The 18,265-nt window shown below is 43.3% G+C and overlaps 1 protein-coding gene across 6 annotated transcripts in view; it reads left to right on the forward strand.

Annotated features, from left to right (window-relative positions):
* Window positions 1-15,979, forward strand: part of APP (amyloid beta precursor protein) — a 216,219-nt gene extending 200,240 nt beyond the window's left edge. For 3 of the 6 annotated variants that reach the window (XM_084802345.1, XM_084802347.1, XM_084802349.1), the window contains 4 exons: window positions 1,271-1,324; window positions 6,331-6,431; window positions 9,131-9,277; window positions 15,000-15,979. In XM_084802345.1, the coding sequence (XP_084658471.1) occupies window positions 1,271-1,324; window positions 6,331-6,431; window positions 9,131-9,277; window positions 15,000-15,101 (404 nt within the window). In that variant the 3' untranslated portion in view covers window positions 15,102-15,979. The remainder of the gene's footprint in view (window positions 1-1,270; window positions 1,325-6,330; window positions 6,432-9,130; window positions 9,278-14,999) is intronic. The other 3 variants (XM_084802346.1, XM_084802348.1, XM_084802350.1) reach the window with 1 other exon arrangement.
* The last annotated feature ends 2,286 nt before the right edge of the window (window positions 15,980-18,265 follow it).

Genomic DNA, 18,265 nt, shown 5'->3' on the forward strand with positions numbered 1-18,265 from the left:
CCTGGGTTTCACCACTGCACCACTTCTCATTAGACCACACTGCCAAGTATCCACACAGGCAACATCAGGACCTCTTCAGGCTCTTGATGTACCCCTTGGGGTACATCTTAATGTGCTCAGAAACACGATTTGCTCGTCTTATGAAGACAGCTCATTGTTCCTCTGTTGCCTGCTGCCATTCTTGCAGATGTGTGCCCTTCAGAATGGATTTGGGGCTGTGGTCACCACTGGCTGCTTGGCCTTCAAGCCTCTGTGAGCTAAACAATAGAACCTGCTGGTCCCCTAGGCCCCCGTCAAACTCACCTTGGCTCCTCTCCTCTCCTGCTCTCACATTTCTTTCTCACTTTTACACTTCCCAGACCCAACCCAGGGGACTTCCTCCTCGCTTGGCATCTGCCCTTCAACCACTTGTTAATCCTAAAAGCTTGACTGCCCTCTCCCTTCCTTGTTTCTTCCAAAACCAGTATCAGCTGGGGGAAGTGTTTTCTGACAACAAACACCAACTTGGGAATGACAAGTGGCACAGAACCATGATGGGGGATTGCTGTCCTCAGACCGTTGTTTTCTTTGGACCAGTCCCAGAAAGCATATAAAGGAATAATTGTGACTGTCAGCAACTATGAAAGAGAAATGCTCTCGTTTCACACAACTCAACTGAATGTCATCTGTACAGAGGAAAGCGGCCATTTAGAAGGAGAGACGGGAGAGCCTGTGGGTTACCTATTCCACCCTCAAACTGAGAAGGAATTAGCTTCACTAACTGGCACATTATGTCACAAAGCTTTGCTCTCCTCATAAACTCATATTTGCATTTCCTCTGACAACTGAATAATCCTTTTGTAGTTGGTTACCTGTAAAAGAAGACAAGCTTGGGCAGTTGTAGAAGGAGCTATCTTAAAGATTTAACGTTCACCGCCGGGCGGTGTGTAATCTATTTTATTTCTAATCAAAAGCCAAGACACAATCTCTAACCTAGCTCAGAGGAAAGGACTCCTTCCCCAGCCTTCTTCTCTGATGCCTACTGCACATCCTGGTGAGTGTTTTATGAGCAAATTAAGGGAACGCATTGGCACACTGGTGGCTCCAAGCTTTTAGAAGTGGAGCACCTCCCATCCCTGATACCCAGGATTAGCTCACGAAGGTTCTTCTCCCAGCTGCTCCTTTTCATCACTTGTTTATTGCACATGCTTTTCCCTGCTCTGTGTTCAGAAGCCACAACTTAACTATCTTGATTTGTTTCCTTTGCTCTGTCTCTTGCTTCCTGCACCAGTTGAGCCCGTCGACGCCCGCCCTGCTGCCGACCGAGGACTGACCACTCGACCAGGTATCTGACTCGCCGCAATCTGCCTCTCCTCTCAGCATTTGCGTTTCAGCAAACACGCCTCTCTGAATTGCACGTGTTACAGGCAGAGTTTAAAACGGCTGTAGGACCAAACTTTATTTCAAATGCTTTGCTTTTCCTTAATGCTTCATTTTCCAAGTTCCTACATGATCTGTTTTTTGTTTGTTTGTTTCTGAGCTTCCCTATTGAAAGTCAAAGAGAGTCTTTTCATATAGGGGGTTCTTTTTCTTGAATCCTTTCTTTTTAGTACATGGAGAGTGGTATATGGGTCCTATCCTCAAAAATAGAGGCCCAGGAGGTGTAGCTTCCAGTGAGGAATTGGTTCTTGCTACAGGCATCTCCTTCCTTTCTCCTTTACTTTTCGCAGAGGTCCTTGAGTGGGCACAGACTTTTGTTGGTTACTAAAACAGACACAATTTCCTGAAAATACCATAACTGGTATTTCTCTATATCCAGAAATATGTTTTGTCCTTTGCGGATTGTATATACTTACTCTCAGCCAGTGGCTAAAATAGCACAACAGATGTATATGCATAATTTTACATAGAAGCCCTTTGTTTTTTTATATTACAAACTTCTTCACTATCAAAATAGATATGCCTTTTTATACAGTGTCCCAAGATTTAAAAAAAAAAAAGTGTCATCTTGGCCCCTATTCTGTGTTTAGCTTCAGGCTAAACTTAATCTTAAGAATACTCTCACATCAAGAGAGATTATAGAACACACCTGTGTCTACTCGTGTACGGCTTCACCCCACTGAGTGTGGCCAGCAAAGTGAATCAGAAAGAGGAATGATGAGCTGAAAGATCTGTATATTCCAGGGAGATTTTCTTCCAAATAGCACCTCCCTGCCCATAGTTACTTTCTTCATGCCCATGTTCCATGAGATCGTGAGAATACAATGCTAACCTTCCTCCACACCTTCAGGAAAGTGAGGCAGTCTTCAGATGTATCCCCAGCCAGACCAGAGACGGCCCTGCCCTTCTCTTGACATTAAGGTCTCTAGCCTTGGCTCGTCTTCACTTGTAACCATCGAGGTGAATGGAGAAAAGTCTGTGAAGACTCGAAAAGAATAAATGATAAGATCTTGAAACATAATAGAATAAAAAACCTGCTTTTTATGTGTAGGAAGATAGAAGGACAGAGATTGTTGAGGGTCACATAAAGCTGTTTTGTGACAAGAGCAGAGGACTGAATTGGGGACTGTCAACCAGAGAACTCTCTGGAAATGAGCTTTCCATATCCTTGAGAAGACAGATATTGAAGAGAAAGATGGTAGGCCTAGATAAGAGGCGGGGTCCAGCTAAGCTGAACATGGAACTTGGCTTGATATGTGAGCTGTGTGGACTCATCTGTACCTTTGTGTTTACAGTGAGTCGGACAAGTATTTAGATTATGTTGTCCGTATTAGATTAATACCTCCCTATGTTGTCCGTATTAGATTAATACTACCCTTTGTTGTCCATACTAGATTAATATCTCTCTTTGTTGTCCATACTAGATTAATATTTCTCTATGTTATTTATATTAGATTAATACCCCTCTATGTTGCCTACATGTTTTGATAACCATGTAGCCACATTTGATGAACCCACGCACTTGACTCTACCACATATCGTCTTTAGATTTTCCAAACTTAGTTCCCCTTTCCAGGATTGCCCCATGCCATTGCTTTTCAATAATCTTTCTTGTCACTCAAAAGCAAATCAATCAAAGGTGTGAGTTTTGGCTTCCTCCTCCCCACACCCCGTTTTACATCATCATGATAAAGAGTGATTTCTTATCTTTCCTATCTGAGAAACCAGTATAGTGTACCTTTTAGGATATACTGTCTCTCTAAGCCCCAAGCAAATGACGGTGCTGGGCTTGGTGACCATCTCAGCTACTTACTCTTCCTGGAACGCTTTCAGGGAAAAAACAGACTCTGAAAGACAATAAGAAAACACATTAGCAAGCTCTTCACTTGATTTATTAACCTACCCTTCCATTATGTCCTATCCCCATCCTTCTGCAGCCCCAACAGTCTAGTTGTGTGACCCCCAAGAGATATTTTCCTATTGATTTATTTCTTCATTCTATTGTTTTGTTAATCTCTTTGTGATGATACTGCCTAGTGTGTAGAATGTCTCCTAAATGCTGTTACACACTAAGCAGAAATGAAATGGGAACTCGTTATGCCGAGTCTTACATGATTGAGCAGTGAGCCTTGCCAGTCATACAAGCATATTATGTGGATTAGATTTTTGCCTTTTTTTAGTCCTAAGAAACAGGGTCAGTATCTTTTCAATAATATCACAGGCTTATAGAGTTCTGAGTGGAGAGTTCATTATTTACATATTCATTACAATGCAGTGGTTTCTGCCCACCCCCCCCCACACACACACACATATAAAAAGGAAGAGTATTTAAGAGTTTTGTTTAAAAACTCAAAAATAAATTTTTAACTATTGTATTACTGCATGCATACAGCAGGGAAAGGATGCATTAGAAAGAAATCAGTGTTGCTATAATGAGAAAATAACTCATGTTTTTAAAGGTTTATCAGAAGATGATAATATGCAATCAGTGATGATTTAAAGACCACTCATGTCACTGCCACATAAAAAATAATGTCAGGAAGAGCAGAGAACAGAGTGAGTTGTAATGTGAAAAAGTTAATAATAATGATTTTTAAAGTATATGAAAAACAGAATGCTGTAGTTCTTCAAGTAGTGCTGGAGGACAAGGTCTATCCAAAGAGACAAGCAGTTAGTGAGATGAAACAGAAAGGTGCTGTGCAGCTTTCATTGTGCCTTTCTTGTCCATATTAATAAAAATGATGATTTAATGAAAGAAAATTAAACTTCAAATAGAACAAGGTGAAAAAAGAAAGCACTAAACCTTTGTATTTGTTACCTATTGCTGTGTAACGAGTAGCCCCAGAATTGAACAGCTTATAAGATCAAGCATTTACCTACTGACAGTTGTTGTTAGCATATAGCAGAGCTGGCTTGTCTGGCTTAGATTCTTTCATGAGATCACAATGCAGACATTGCCAAAGCTGCAGTCGTGTGAAGATCTGGCTGGGGCTGACAGAGGTCAAGCACTCTCATGGCTATTGTCAGGAGCCTTCAATACCTCCCCATGGCAGCTGGCTTCTCCCAATCTCCCACATGGAGAAGGACAACAGAGGCAGTAAGAATGAAGCTTTGGTGCCTTTTATGACCAGCCTTGACGTCAGGTCTGCCATGTTCTACTTATGTAGATGTAATAGTAGGCCCTGCTCCAGAGGAGGGCATTTTAAGTCCTATTTCTTTACATGGTTATGAATAATAAACATGTCTTATTTAGTCACATCTCCAGCCAAGTGCAGCTCCCTAAAACCCAGGCCAAGACTACTTTAGGAAGAAATAGAACTGCAGCTAGTCATGAGAGTTAGCACAGGGATACTAGGAAGGACTAGGAAGGAATGGATGGAATGAAATAGGCAAGAGTGCTCCTGAGGCAGAAGGGAGGGAGGAGAGCCTCACAGCTGTGAGCAGGTTGGCTTTCATCGTGGTTTAGGGAAAGTTGTCCAACAGCTGTTGGACAGAAGATGGAGACAAGTCACACCAGCAGGGCCTGCTTACTGTGGGAAGTACCCTCACTTCCTCCGCAGAGGCCGAGCCTCCTGTGAGACTGGCTTTTTCTCTGCTGCGGGCATTGTGCTTTTCAGTGTCAACAGGGCAGTGACAAATTTTACAATACTTGATGGACAAGATTGGGGGAGCCATTAGACCAAGAACAAGACGTTGAGTTCCCACAGGAGTTGCAGGAACTCAGAATGTGTAACCTGAGGAAGAGAAGAACACTCAGGAACACACGCTACCACATTCCTTTGGTGTTTGGTTCACTCGCTCAAAGCTGCCGTGTGTCAAGGATGGATACCTGCCTTGCTCTGAATAAGCAAGGCTCTACAGTGTAGGTTATAGGAAAACTGTGTGGGGTTAAGAAAGGCTTTCTAGTATGCCAAACCAAAAACCAACAGAGGCATACTGATCTCACCCTCTGAGTTCACATAGGTACTAAGGACCCGCCTCCATTGGGGACTTCAGGGAGAAGGTGGCTTCAGGGAGGAAGTGGTCCTCCTCACTCGTGAAACGCTACCACATGGAAACTGACATCTTTTCTGTGTGTTTTCCCTTTACTTTCTAAGACATATTTACATTTTCGTTTTAAGCCTCAAATCAAGCGCTATAAGAATTGCTCCAAGACTCATGAAGCCATGAATAGAGAAAGAAGAATTAGGTCATAAATTCTCTTAGTCCCAAAGAAGCATCTTGCTCATTGTGTGCCACTTCTTTATGGTCAGCAGGTGAAGGGGGTCCACATGGTGTACATAGCTAGAGAGCAGATGCTTAGCTAAGCAAATCACAAGACTGACAACGCTGCTGTGTGTAGAAGCACGGACATGATTTATTTGTAATTAGAACAAAGCTCCAAAGTAGCTGTTTTGTTCTCCTGGGTCATTCATGTTCATTTTCAAAGCTTTGCATTTTTTTTAAAGTAATGACAGCCCATAAATAAGTGCACATAATAAACAACAAGTCACTAAAACCAAGTCAACATCTCCTAGGTACAGATTTAACCCAGCATCCCAACCAGCATTGATTTGGGGTTTTTTGTTGTTGTTGTTGTTGTTGTTTTGTTTTGTTTTTTGTTGTTGTTTTTGTTTTTGTTTTTTGTTTTGTTTGTTTGTATGTTTGTTTGTTTTTCTCCTTCCTACCCTTCCCTTTTAATTACGGCATGTGTTTGGCTGTAGAAGGTTTGGGTCTTTCCTCAGTCTTTTTGCTTGATGGACAGTGACTAATGGTTTAAATCTAGATGTCATTTTTCCTTGAGGAAATTCCTTAATCTATTTTCCTAAAAATTCTGGCCCAGAAAAACATTTCAGGCAGCCTTTGCCTCGTTGTGCAACTGGTTGGAGCTAAAACTAATTGATGGCCCTGTGTACTTTGTGGTTCATGCAGGTTCTGGGTTGACAAATATCAAGACAGAAGAGATCTCCGAAGTGAAGATGGATGCAGAGTTCGGCCATGATTCAGGATTTGAAGTCCGTCATCAAAAACTGGTAAGCAAAATGACTTAGCTCTCCCCACAACTGTGTGTCTGCCCAGGTGGCATCCATGGTAGTGCTTGGCTCGTCCTGTGCCAATACTGAAAGCTAAAAGCAAAACCAAAACACTTGCCTAGATTGTCACAAAGATAGGAAGCAAAGTAAATGGGGCTCTGTGTGTGGTTCTTTATCACCAGAAGCAGCTGAGTCCAGGTGGAACCTAAAAGTCTAGTTAGTTTCCATGTCGCGGCCACATCAGCTGATACCCATGCAGGATGCTTCCTAGGAAAATAGGTTTTTCAGTTTGAATATATCTACTCCAAATACCCTACACGAGAAGCTCCAGAACTCACTTCCTGGCCCTTGGCAGGATACCACAAGCAATAAACTTAACAACAGCATGAGGTTTTGAAAGGTATCGTGTACAACTCTCTTTTTTACATGCATACTATGCGTAGGAAAAGTGAATTTTGTTTAGATTTGGTTCCAATTTCCAAGATAATCTCATTCTGTAAATACAAGAATTACGGAATCAAGATTTCTGAAATCTTTCTGGTCATTACCAGTCTTGACCTATTAATAGTTTTATTTGAAGAGTCAGAGTTTCAGACGTGCAGACAGTACTTGGGTCTACGGAACCTTTCTTAGGGCGTTGGCTTAAGTTCCCATGCGCAAGTAGATTCTTCCCGTCCTCAGTCCCCCATCCACCCATTCTTCCCACCCCTTCCCCACCTCCCAGTGTTTCTTTGTCTTACAGGGGAAAGATAGTGGGGACCTTGTTAAGGGAGATGGTAGCAGGATGTGACTGTGACTCCTCAATGTCCCATTAGTGCCTTGGGTAAAGAAGAAAGCAATATCTCTTAACACAATGCTGGTTTTCTTCCTAATGTAAAAACTAGAATGAACAGAGAAGCAAGTGTCTTCTTTATAGGGAGACAGAGATTATATAATTCTTTACCAAAAACGAAGAAATTCGAGTAAGCCAGCTTGTTAGAGTCCCTTCCGTGTTACCAGTTATCACAATAAAGCACTTACGTGGGGAACAAAAAAATGGTAATAAAATTCTCGTATAGTGCTGCTTGGTAAGCACTCCAGCACTGCTATTAGATGGAGTTTTTGTGTTTTGTTTTTGTTTTCCCAAAAATGGCACGCAGCCTTCTGAAGTATAGTTTTCATTGGCCAATTTATTGTTGTGTTTGCAACTGTGAAATCAGAGGTGTCCCTGGTTTGGCTGAAGCTGCATGGATTAAAAACAAAACTGGGGTGACTGCTGAAGGGTAGGGGGTTGGAGTAGAGAACTCAAGATGCATGCACAGAATCACAGGTGCCTGAGCTGGTGTCCCAGACGCCCTTCTCGGTAATTACACGAACCCCTGTAATGCGACAGTGACTAATGGGAACGGCAGCAATTAGGGGCATCAGCTCCCTCTACTGTGCTAGCTGATAAGATAATGTACTATAATTAGTGCACTGAATATTACAGAATTACAGTATTTCCTTAAAGACATAGGAATATGTCCAGACTCACATTTATTCCTGATTACCTCACTGTAGTATCATTAGCTAATTAATGATTTCCTTTAATAAATATGGTGAGCTAGCATATTTGGTTAGCGAGGGGATTAATTATGAACCATTTCTAATTTTGTTGCAGATGCACCATGAGTAACATCCGCTTAGAAATGTTTTTATCTGCTCTAGTTTCCTTCGTCTTTGCAAACAAACCGCAGCAGTGATAGATTTAGCGATGAAAATTGGTCATTCACTTTTTTAAAGCCTCACTGAAAAAAAATATTTCAGGAACTTTTTTCACTAACTTACATAACAAATGTGGTATATGGTCTGGAACAGTTCCCATCCCTTCCCCCCCCCCCCTTTTTTTTTAATAATCCACCATAAAATCATCTCTTATATAACAAGATAAGTAAAGGGCAGTCTGAATGTATTATTCCACCTAAGTAGATAAAGCTGAAAAATAACAGCTTGCTTTTGCAAAGAGCATAGAGGCTATATGTACCTTTCAGAAAATTTATCACAGTGAATAAAGTTCTCCTGTGTGATGTTCTCAGGATTCTTTTATGTTTAATATAAACAACCAGAGTACAGCAGTATTGTCAATTTTGGTTTCCAGAGTCTGTTCTGCATAATAAAATATGAGTTGTTTGTGTCACTAATATTCCTCCTTGCCTACCATTGCTTCTCATAGAAAACATGGCGCTTTTACAGTCGAGCATGCATTGCAGGGTTACTTCAATGTGACCGAGTTCTTGTGTTATGGAGTAGGTAACAGGGCTGTCCATTTCTCTCTGATTAACTCCTGTGTTTCAGAATGTTTACTGATACATAGAGAACATGTCCCTTCAAAGAAATGGAAGCATAAAGGTTTGAAAGCTAGCTAGAGCAAAGCCACCCACTGTGGGCAGGAGAGGGCACACCTGCGTCTAGAAGGATGATGGGCACCTCTATGGTTTTTACCAAATGCTTACCTGTTGAAGGATTTCTGGTCCCTGCTGACTTATGTTCTGAGATGCACTAGAAAATTTGCCTTCAGAGCCTGGGAGGCCATGTGTTGCTCATCGCTTTGAAGAGTAGGATGCTCATCTGTAGGGACCCGCCCACTCATACTCTCTGAGCTATGGCAGAGAGTCCGCTGAAACTTTTCTACATACATCGTCTCCGGCGCTTACAGTTCTTTTTCTTGGCTTGTTTTCAAGGTGTTCTTTGCAGAGGATGTGGGTTCAAACAAAGGTGCCATCATTGGACTCATGGTGGGCGGCGTTGTCATAGCAACAGTGATTGTCATCACCCTGGTGATGCTGAAGAAGAAACAGTACACATCCATCCATCATGGCGTGGTGGAGGTACGTAAATTTGGAGGCTTGTCTGCTACTGGGAATAAAAGGAAGGAAGTACAGGCAGGGAAACACACTGAGCCTTGTCCTGAGGACCTCCTGGGAAACACAGTCTCCCTCCATGGTGCTGAGGTTACAGCTGTTTTCTTGCTGTGGTTTTCATCCATTCAGGGTTACTGTGAGTTTAATGAACATTATATGTTGTTAGTTTAACTTATGATTTGTATTGAAAATAACCAAAATAAGAGTAATTATAATGCTCAGCTTAAAAAAAAAAGAGTATGCTTTCTCTTAAATAACAAAAACAGTATCAGAAGTCAGAATTGGAAAAGGGTAAGTGTTTGCTTTCGGGAAAAAAAAAACCTCAACATTCATTCCCAGTTTTTTTGTTTTGTTTGAACCCTTAAATAATCAGGCCTCTGAGTAGAACCAGATAATGATAAATACTACTGCTCTTCAGTAATGACTCTTATCATAGTGTCTTGAAAGAAATTATATTGTATCAAGTAGCCCAGTAAAATATACATGGCAATTACCACTGAGATATTACCCTAACTTTCCATCTGAGTAAAATCTCAGTTCCATGGTGTTGTGGAGAAGCACTGGGACAGGACAGAATGCACACGTGAGACCCACAGACCAACCAAGCAGGGACGCTTAGCACAGAAGGTGGCTGTGTCATCAAAAAGTACAAGGAGCAAATGTAACTCCGTTCTCTATTGATGCAGGGAAGAAAGAGCGAAGGGAAGGGAATTTACAAACAGCATCTCTCTATGCATTTAGCGTACATTTGTGATGATGGAGAAGTCTTAAAGCATCACCGTGTGCGTAATTCTTACATAGTGAGTTAATAGTGTAGGCATTATAGAACTGAAAGAGCTCTGTGGCCAAACCGATCTCACTTTGTAGATGAAAACAGCGAATCAAAAAGATTGGCACAGCGCCAGTGCTAAGTGACTCACTAAACTTAGAGAAAGTGCTCCAGGCTGTCCACAACCATAGAGGCTAGGGTGATTTAATAAACTCAAGTGAGAGCAAACCAGGAACCTCACTTTCATCAGTCCTTAGCATCTTCTCCCACAAGCAGCTTGTTCACGGGGATGCTCATGGGAACTGTGCTGGGTTTTATATTCCTGTCTCTGTTGATGCGGATATTAAAGACCTGTGTGTTGGTTGGATATGACCCAGGAAACTGTGGTAGCAGGAGGAAAAAGAACTGAATATTTCACAAACTAGAGTATAAATACATGTGGGTTTTTTAAAAGCAATAACTCTAAGACTCAAGATATAAAGTGTCTGCGACACAAACAGAAGAATCTACCTATGTTTGGATCTATAGCACCCACCCTAAACCCCAGGCAGAGCAGTGAGTGCTTGAGATGCCAGCACTGGCGGGGACAGACGAGTGATTCCTGAGTGTTGGCTAGAATTGACAAGCTCCAGATTCAGTGAAAGACGCTGTCTCAAAAAAATGAGGTGAAAGCATTGAGGAAAACACTTGACCCCAACCACTGACCTTCTTCACATGCAGATGTGAAAAACATGTGTGCCCATGCATGTACACAAAAGCACACACATGCACAGACACCAAATTTGAGTTTTTCCTCTGTATAAGTATCCCTAAACTTTTGTCCTTCAAACACTGTAAAACATTATTTCCAATGCATCTCTCATTTCTAGTGAAATCTGTTTTTTAAACTTCAGTCCTTTATTTGCATATGTGAATAATTCAAAAACTCCTTTGAATTTCATTAATATAAGTCTGTTTAAATGGTCTTAATTTGGTGGAGTTTTCCTGTGTGAAAAAAAATTCTGTTAAATGCCCATCTTGTTGCCACAAGCTACAGCCTGTCTCTGCTACTAGACATGGTACCAAAGGATGAGTGGATTACACAACAAAAAATGCATTTTCCTGCCCAGTGATGGAGGTTAGAAGTCTACGACCACACTGTCAGCAGCACTGGTTTCATCTGATGTCTCTCTCCTTAGTCTGTAGACAGCTGTCTTCTTCCAAGGTCTTCTTGAGTTTTCCCTCGGGTCTTCCTAGGTCCTGATCCCTTCATTCTAAGGACTCCAGTCACAACTGGGCTACAGTCTACCCTCGCAGCCTCACTTAACTGTACTTACCACTTTCACACCCTGTCTTCTAACAAATGTAGTAACCTTCAGGGTTACTTAGCGTTGGCAATGGATGTGCCTAAACTGCCTACCTACATGGAGATGGAATCATAATTACAAAGATGAGATGAGCGTGTTTCCGGGTTGAGCAGAAAAACAGCATCAGGAAGGGTAGAAAGAGTAGGGAAGTGACACAGCAAGAGCACAAGAGTCCTTGGGTGGGGGTGGGGCAGGTCAGTGATGGAGTGCTTGCCGGCATGCACTGGGTTCAATCCTCGGCACTTGGATTTTATTATTTTTTAATATATTTTATTGATTTATTCATATTACATCTCAGTTGTTAGCCCATCCCTTGTATCCTCCCATTTCTCCCTCCCTCCCATTTTCCCCTTACTCCCTTCCCCTATGACTGTGCCTGAGGGGGATCTCTTCCCCCTGTATATGCTCATAGGGTATCAAGTCTCTTCTTGGTTAGTCTGCTATCCTTCCTCTGAGTGCCACCAGGCCTCCCCATCCAGGGGACGTGGTCAAATATGGGGCATCAGAGTTCATGTGAAAGATTTCTTAAAGACGTTTGGGCTGATTGGGCTCAGGTCTTTACAGTGCCATCCCCTCGGGTGGCCAGTTGAAGCCACATACTGTGTTGTGCAAAGGCTTGGGTGTCCAAAAGGCAGGGTCCTATACCTAAAGCAAGGCTAGCTGCTGATCAGTCCCTCTATTGTTCAACCCAGACTACAGGGGAGAGAATATTTAGAAATGGGGTGCCTATGTTTTCTTCTCCAGCAACTGGGTGTTCCTCCCCCTGGTAAGAGCGGATTCTGTCCTCCGTTCCGTGGGGTCCCATTATTCCTTCTAGAGCTCTGCCAGCAGCCCAAGCTGCCCCAGCTCAGCTTTGAAGGAAATAGTATTAGGGCATCCCTGCCGCACCTGACCCTAGATGGATTGGCACCGGCCTCCTGGTAGCTTTGAGGGCTCTCACTCTGAGGAAGGCTCACCCTTACTTACTCTTTGTTTAGCTGAGGGTTTCTCCTCAGACATGAATATTCACCCCCCAGCATTCAAGAGAACTGGGAATTAAAACTTGCCATTTAGACTCCTCTCCTCAGGTGCCCTTTGTAGAAAGCAATCTTTTCAGAAGCTCAGAACCCAGGGAAGACTGAGGGCCAAGCTGCCCCCGTCGCAGGAATCCTGAAACCCTTCTGCTTCCCGGCAGCAAAGGGCATCAAGGATTAGCACGGAAAGCAAACCAAGGAAAGAGGGGAATTGAGATGCCAGGACTGGGCCAGCTCTTTAAGCCTTGGGTCTCTGTTGGGGCTCCCTTGAGCGTTCGTTTTGGAGTTTGAAGAGAGAAAACTAAATAACAGTATTAAACCGGCAGATGTTCCCCTGTTCTTGGGAACGGCTTGACAGACAGCGAGAGGATTGCCGCCACTCCTCGAGGTGTATACATATGCAGCCGTGTGTATTTTTCTATACGAAGAAACAGCAGCTTCATGCTTGATCTCCAAAGCCAGATTTTTTTTTTAATCCCTTACTTGGAATCTCAGTTCTGGGGTAACACAGAGCAGGAATGTCCAGGTTCAAGCCACACAGGAATGCAGGCTGGCTGGTCCCTAGCAAGCAGACTAGCTCTCACTTCTGGGAGCTAATCTGTAGAGAGAAAGCCAGTTAGCTTGCCAGCCTGTGGCCAATTACACAATTGCCAATTAAATCGAGGTGACCTCATTTGTTGACAGCAGAGCAGATCACAGGAATCAGGAGGAGATGGGGAAAACACCTGTGTGTTTCTGCCAAAGGGCAGTGATGCTGGGCATCCATTTGAGCAATGGTTCCTGAGTGCGAGCTCTTAGGTAGCACTTGTGGTGGGAGGAAACACCTAAGCCCGTCACTGGACACTGGAATAACCTGGAGACAAGACTGCAGGCAGCTCTCACAGGAGGGAAGATGGGACAGCTCCCAGCCATATCCCACCTCCTGAAGATAGGAGGAGGGGTCAGGGCTGATAATGAGAACCTGAAAGAAAGACAGCTCTGCATGGTGATTGTGGCATGAAGTCTGTCTCATGCCTGAGCTAAAAAGAGTCACTGGTTCTGTGAGGTAGGGGTCACACCCAGTGGCCATGGACGAATTTATATCGATAAGGCTCTTCATCTGGGTTACTTTGTAGATGGGACTAGTCATGACCCACTAGATCTGTCTACCATGTGCTCTCTGGCTCCCCTCCCTGCCCCACCTGCCCCCCGACACACACCACTGCAGTGAGATATCATGCAGGGTCCAAACTGCCACATTGGCAGTAGGGCAGGGGGCACTGGATAAATTGCCCTGGTATCAGTGCCCTGCAAAGCTCAGCAGTGGGAGAATGGGGTCCTCCTGAAAAATGAGGCTAGAAGCTCAATTCAGTCCTGTGCAGAATAAGAAATAGCCCTTTGAAATAAACCCATAGGATACACCTTAACATTTCTGCCAACATGCTTTACTCTGTGTGCACTTGGACAGAGTCTCATCATCTTCCAGGGGTTTTACGCAGGCTGAGCTCCTCTTAATCCAGCACACTTAAGCAGGCACCTCCTCTTCTCACTGGGAGTGGGAGAGGGAGTTGCTAATACAGAAGCAGGAAGAGCCATTAGCTACCATAAAGAGATAAGTGCCCTGCACAATCTACAGAGACTGACAGCCTGCAGGGCTCGGCGTGACAGTGGCTGAAGGAGAGCGTGTTTATAATGCTGGCCTGCTCTTACAGGTTAAGCCTGCAGTAGAGTTCTGGCCTGGCATGTGTAAACCCTGAATCCAGCCCCCAGCACTCACTGCAAATTATACATGTGTAGGTATGATAGATAGATAGATAGATAGATAGATAGATAGATAGATAGATAGATAGAAAGAATGTGCTATATATAATAATTAGGACAGCATATCTCTATATAGTTTTTCTTTTTCATGGCAAGTAATACCCCCCTTTTATTTATGTATTTTACCATTTTAATCAATAGGTTCTCAGAGCTCTCATTAACCTTTCTACAAACATAAAAGTACACTGAAATGGCAGAAGATTCTTGGGACCCCAGAAAGCTGAGCGTTATATTCTGCACAGATCTGAGTGTCACTCGGTGCATGTTTCGTGTGATGCTCTTTCCAGTTTACCACCCCATGTCTTCAGTGCTGGCCATTTCAGCCAAAGTGCCCTGTGCAGGCCTGAGTAGCCTGCCCCAGATTTAAAGCACCACCTAGTGGCTAGATGCAGCATGTGCATAAGCCATGGCCTCTGCCGCGTATGTGAGAACTTGGAGATAAATCAGGGATGTTCTGCACTTTGAGCAAAAGAAAAGGAACATATAGTGTGTCCTTTCACTGTAGAGCCATGCTCCCTTAAAGTGTTGATGAGTTCTGCTTTTGCTTTTGCTTTTGGTTTTGGTTTGGTGGGTATGGGCTGTCAAGACAGGGTTTCTCTGTGTAGCCCTGGCTGTCCTGGACTCACTTTGTAGACCAGGCTGGCCCTGAACCCAGAGATCCTCCTGCCTCTGCCTCCCAGGTGCCGGGATTAAAGACGTGCGCCACCACGCCCGGCTTATGTTGGTGCATTTTAAACCTGAATCTCACACCCACTTTCTAGGTTGACGCTGCCGTGACCCCAGAGGAGCGCCACCTCTCCAAGATGCAGCAGAATGGCTACGAGAATCCAACCTACAAGTTCTTTGAGCAGATGCAGAACTAAACCAGCGCCCCAGCAGCGGCCTCGGAACTTGGACAGCAAAACCATTGCTTCACTACCCATCGGTGTTCATTTATACAATAACGTGGAAAAGGAACAAACCCTTCTGTTCTTTTAGTCATCATCGCCTTTTGACAGCTGTGCTGTAACACAAGTAGATGCCTGAACTTGAATTAATATACAAATCAGTAATGTATTCTCTTTCTCTCTTTCCATTCTGGTCTCTACACTACATTATTAATGGGTTTTGTGTACTGTTAAAAAAAAAAAGAAGAAAAAAATTAGCTGTATCAAACTAGTGCATGAATAGATTATCTCCTGATTATTTATCACATACATAGGCCCTTAGCCCGTTGTATATTATTCTTGTGGTTTGTGGCCCGATTAACTCCTACTTGAAATATGCTTTAAAAATCGATGGGGGATGCTTCATGTGAACGTGGGCGCTTAGCTGCTTCTCTTGTCTAAGTATTCTTTTCCTGATCACTATGCATTTTAAACACTTTTAAGTATTCCAAATGATTTAGAGAATTCTTTTCCATGATTGCATTTTACTGTACAGATTGCTGCTTCTGCTCTATCTGTGATATAGGAATAAGAGGGTACACATTGATTTCTTTGTGCCTGTTTTATGTGCACACATTAGGCATTGAGAATTTGAACTTTTTTTGTCCATGTATCTTTGGATCTTTGATAAAAAAAAAAAATCCCTGTTCATCGTAAGCACTTTTACGGGTGGGGGGAGGGAGTGTTCTGCTGGTCTCAAATTACCAAGAATTCTCCAAAAATAATTTTCTGCAGGATGATTGTACAGAATCATTGCTTATGCCATGATAGCTTTCTACACTGTATTACATAAATAAATTAAATAAAATAACTCCCGGCAAGGCTTTCCTTTGAAGGGTGATTGTGGATATTGAGTGGTAAAGGTAATGTGGGGTGGGAAAGGAGGAGGCAGGTTCCATTGCACCTATCTGGTCTCACACGTTCTTCATTTAATGATGCTGAAAGAAAATGAAAACAAGGAAGAAAATAAGAGGGTAAAGGGGCACGCCGAGACAGCCCCTTGAAGCGTTCTACAGTTTGTATAAAATGGTGTTTTCATGGGACTAAAGACATTGCTAGAGGGGCACCATTGTACTGCGGTGATTCAGTGGTCAGAGTTGATTACTTAGTAGTCTAGACTGGTGAGAATCCATCTCGTGTGGAGTCTGAAGAGGAAATTGCGGGAACACAGCTCTTAATGCTGTTAAACTATTTCATGGGTCTAATTGTTGGTGTTTATTGTTCTAAAAGGCCATGCTGCCTCGTCTTGGTCCTTGTGTTCCAAATGTGAGACACAAAAAGAGAAAAGCTGTAGAAAAAGAAATCCTTTTTTTTTTTTTCATTCAGTGTAGGTTCTCAAGCATCCCAGTCTAGCCTCTAACTCATGTAACCAAGGATGGCCTTGAACTCCTGCTCCTCCTGCCTCCACTTTCCAAGTGCTGGGACTGCACAGGCATGCGCCCTCATGCCCCGTATATGAGGTGCTGGGGTTTGAGCCCAGGCCTCTCTGTATGCCAGGTAAGTTCTCTGGCTTGTGAGCTTGTGAGCTACAACCTCAGCCCCTGGAAATGATGCCTCTGCAGCAGGGTCTGGACCAAGGCCATGCACCCACATTTTGTGGGCAGTCAGTCTCATTCATGGGGATATCAGCATTGCATATATTTACCAGCATCTACCTAATTCCAACAGAAATTTTTCACCGTGCCTATGATTCCAGTACTTGGGAGGAAGGCAAAAGACCAAGGTCTCCCAAGACTACAGAGTAAGTGTCTCAAAAAGTAAAACAACAAAAGTATTTCCTGAAGACATTTCCCAACACTAGAAGAAAAAGAAAAAAAAAATCATGTGTTCAGATCCTGCCAAGCATCTCTTAAGAAAGCAAGATGCAAACCACTGATCTATAAACTGTTTTTAGCATTTATTTTATGTGGACTGTGTTGTATATGCTACTATGCACTGGAGAGTTTCAAAGGGCAATTTGCTAGGAAGTCTGCTGTCTCCACTGTGTATTCTGGAGTCAAATTCAAGTCATCAAGTTTGGCAGCAAACACTTTTACCCAGTGAGCCATCTTGCCAGGCCCTGTCTACAGCCGGATGGCCTATGCACACAATCTTTTACTTAGGAATCCTGTACTAATTCCAGCTGCTACAATAAGAAACAATAGCCAACGAATAGATGGCTTCAACCTCTGATTTTTCCAGTACTACCACCTGGAACCAAGGTTGGAATGCCAGGGGAGCTGAGGGCCTTCTGCCTCACCTGCACCTAACTCCTTCCTCCCATGATCCCGCACATGATGGAAAAGGAAATCTCTAGTCTTTCATCTTCCTTGGGTGCTAATACTAACCTAAGACCTGACCTGTTCTAACCCTCGTCACTTCCTGAAGGGCCCACCTATATGTACCATCATTGAGAACTAGGCTTTCAACTTAAGTTTAGATCTGACTGCCCTTCGGAGAGCACCTTGTTCCTTCTTCATTGTCCTGTCCCAAGAATGTAAGAATCAGCCAACACCTGTAAGATGTGCTAGAGTCATGCTGGTAACCAACACCAGACGAATAAGATGGTTCTACTGAAGTCCAAGTTTGCAGACGAGTGAGTTCGCTCGCTTGCAGGAATATGGGTGAGAGGTTACTTACAGGAGTGTCAACGACTCAGAAGCAGCTGCATCATCAGAAGACCTTCCCCTGTTTGCGTGATGATTCACAAAAGCTGCATCTCGGGAGCTCTCTGCACGTAGGCTGCTCAGCAGGCTACAGAGTCTCTTCTCCCTAGCAGTCCTTACTGCTTATATGACCTTGGTTATGTAAGAGCAAAGAGATAAGCTGGGTCTGTCAAATTGATTTCTAAATATTTACTCCCCCAAATTACTGCTGTGAGCAGCCTCTCCTCTATTGTAATAAGAGGTGTAGTGCAGACTTGAAATGGGGGAGGGACTTTGCCCAAGGTTTCAGGAACTTCCTGATACCCAGAGTTGTTTACTTGAGTCTCCAGAATCCTCTCTTCTGGATGGCTGTTGAGTACTTGCTGAGTCTTAAGGACCCTCCAGGGTTCGCTGTTTCAATTCAGAGGGAATTGCTGCATAACACTTTAGTCTTTCCTCTAGTTCTTACATTCTTGC

This window comes from Acomys minous, assembly GCF_964271855.1.
Source record: "Acomys minous genome assembly, chromosome: 11".
Lineage (NCBI taxonomy): Eukaryota > Metazoa > Chordata > Mammalia > Rodentia > Muridae > Acomys > Acomys minous.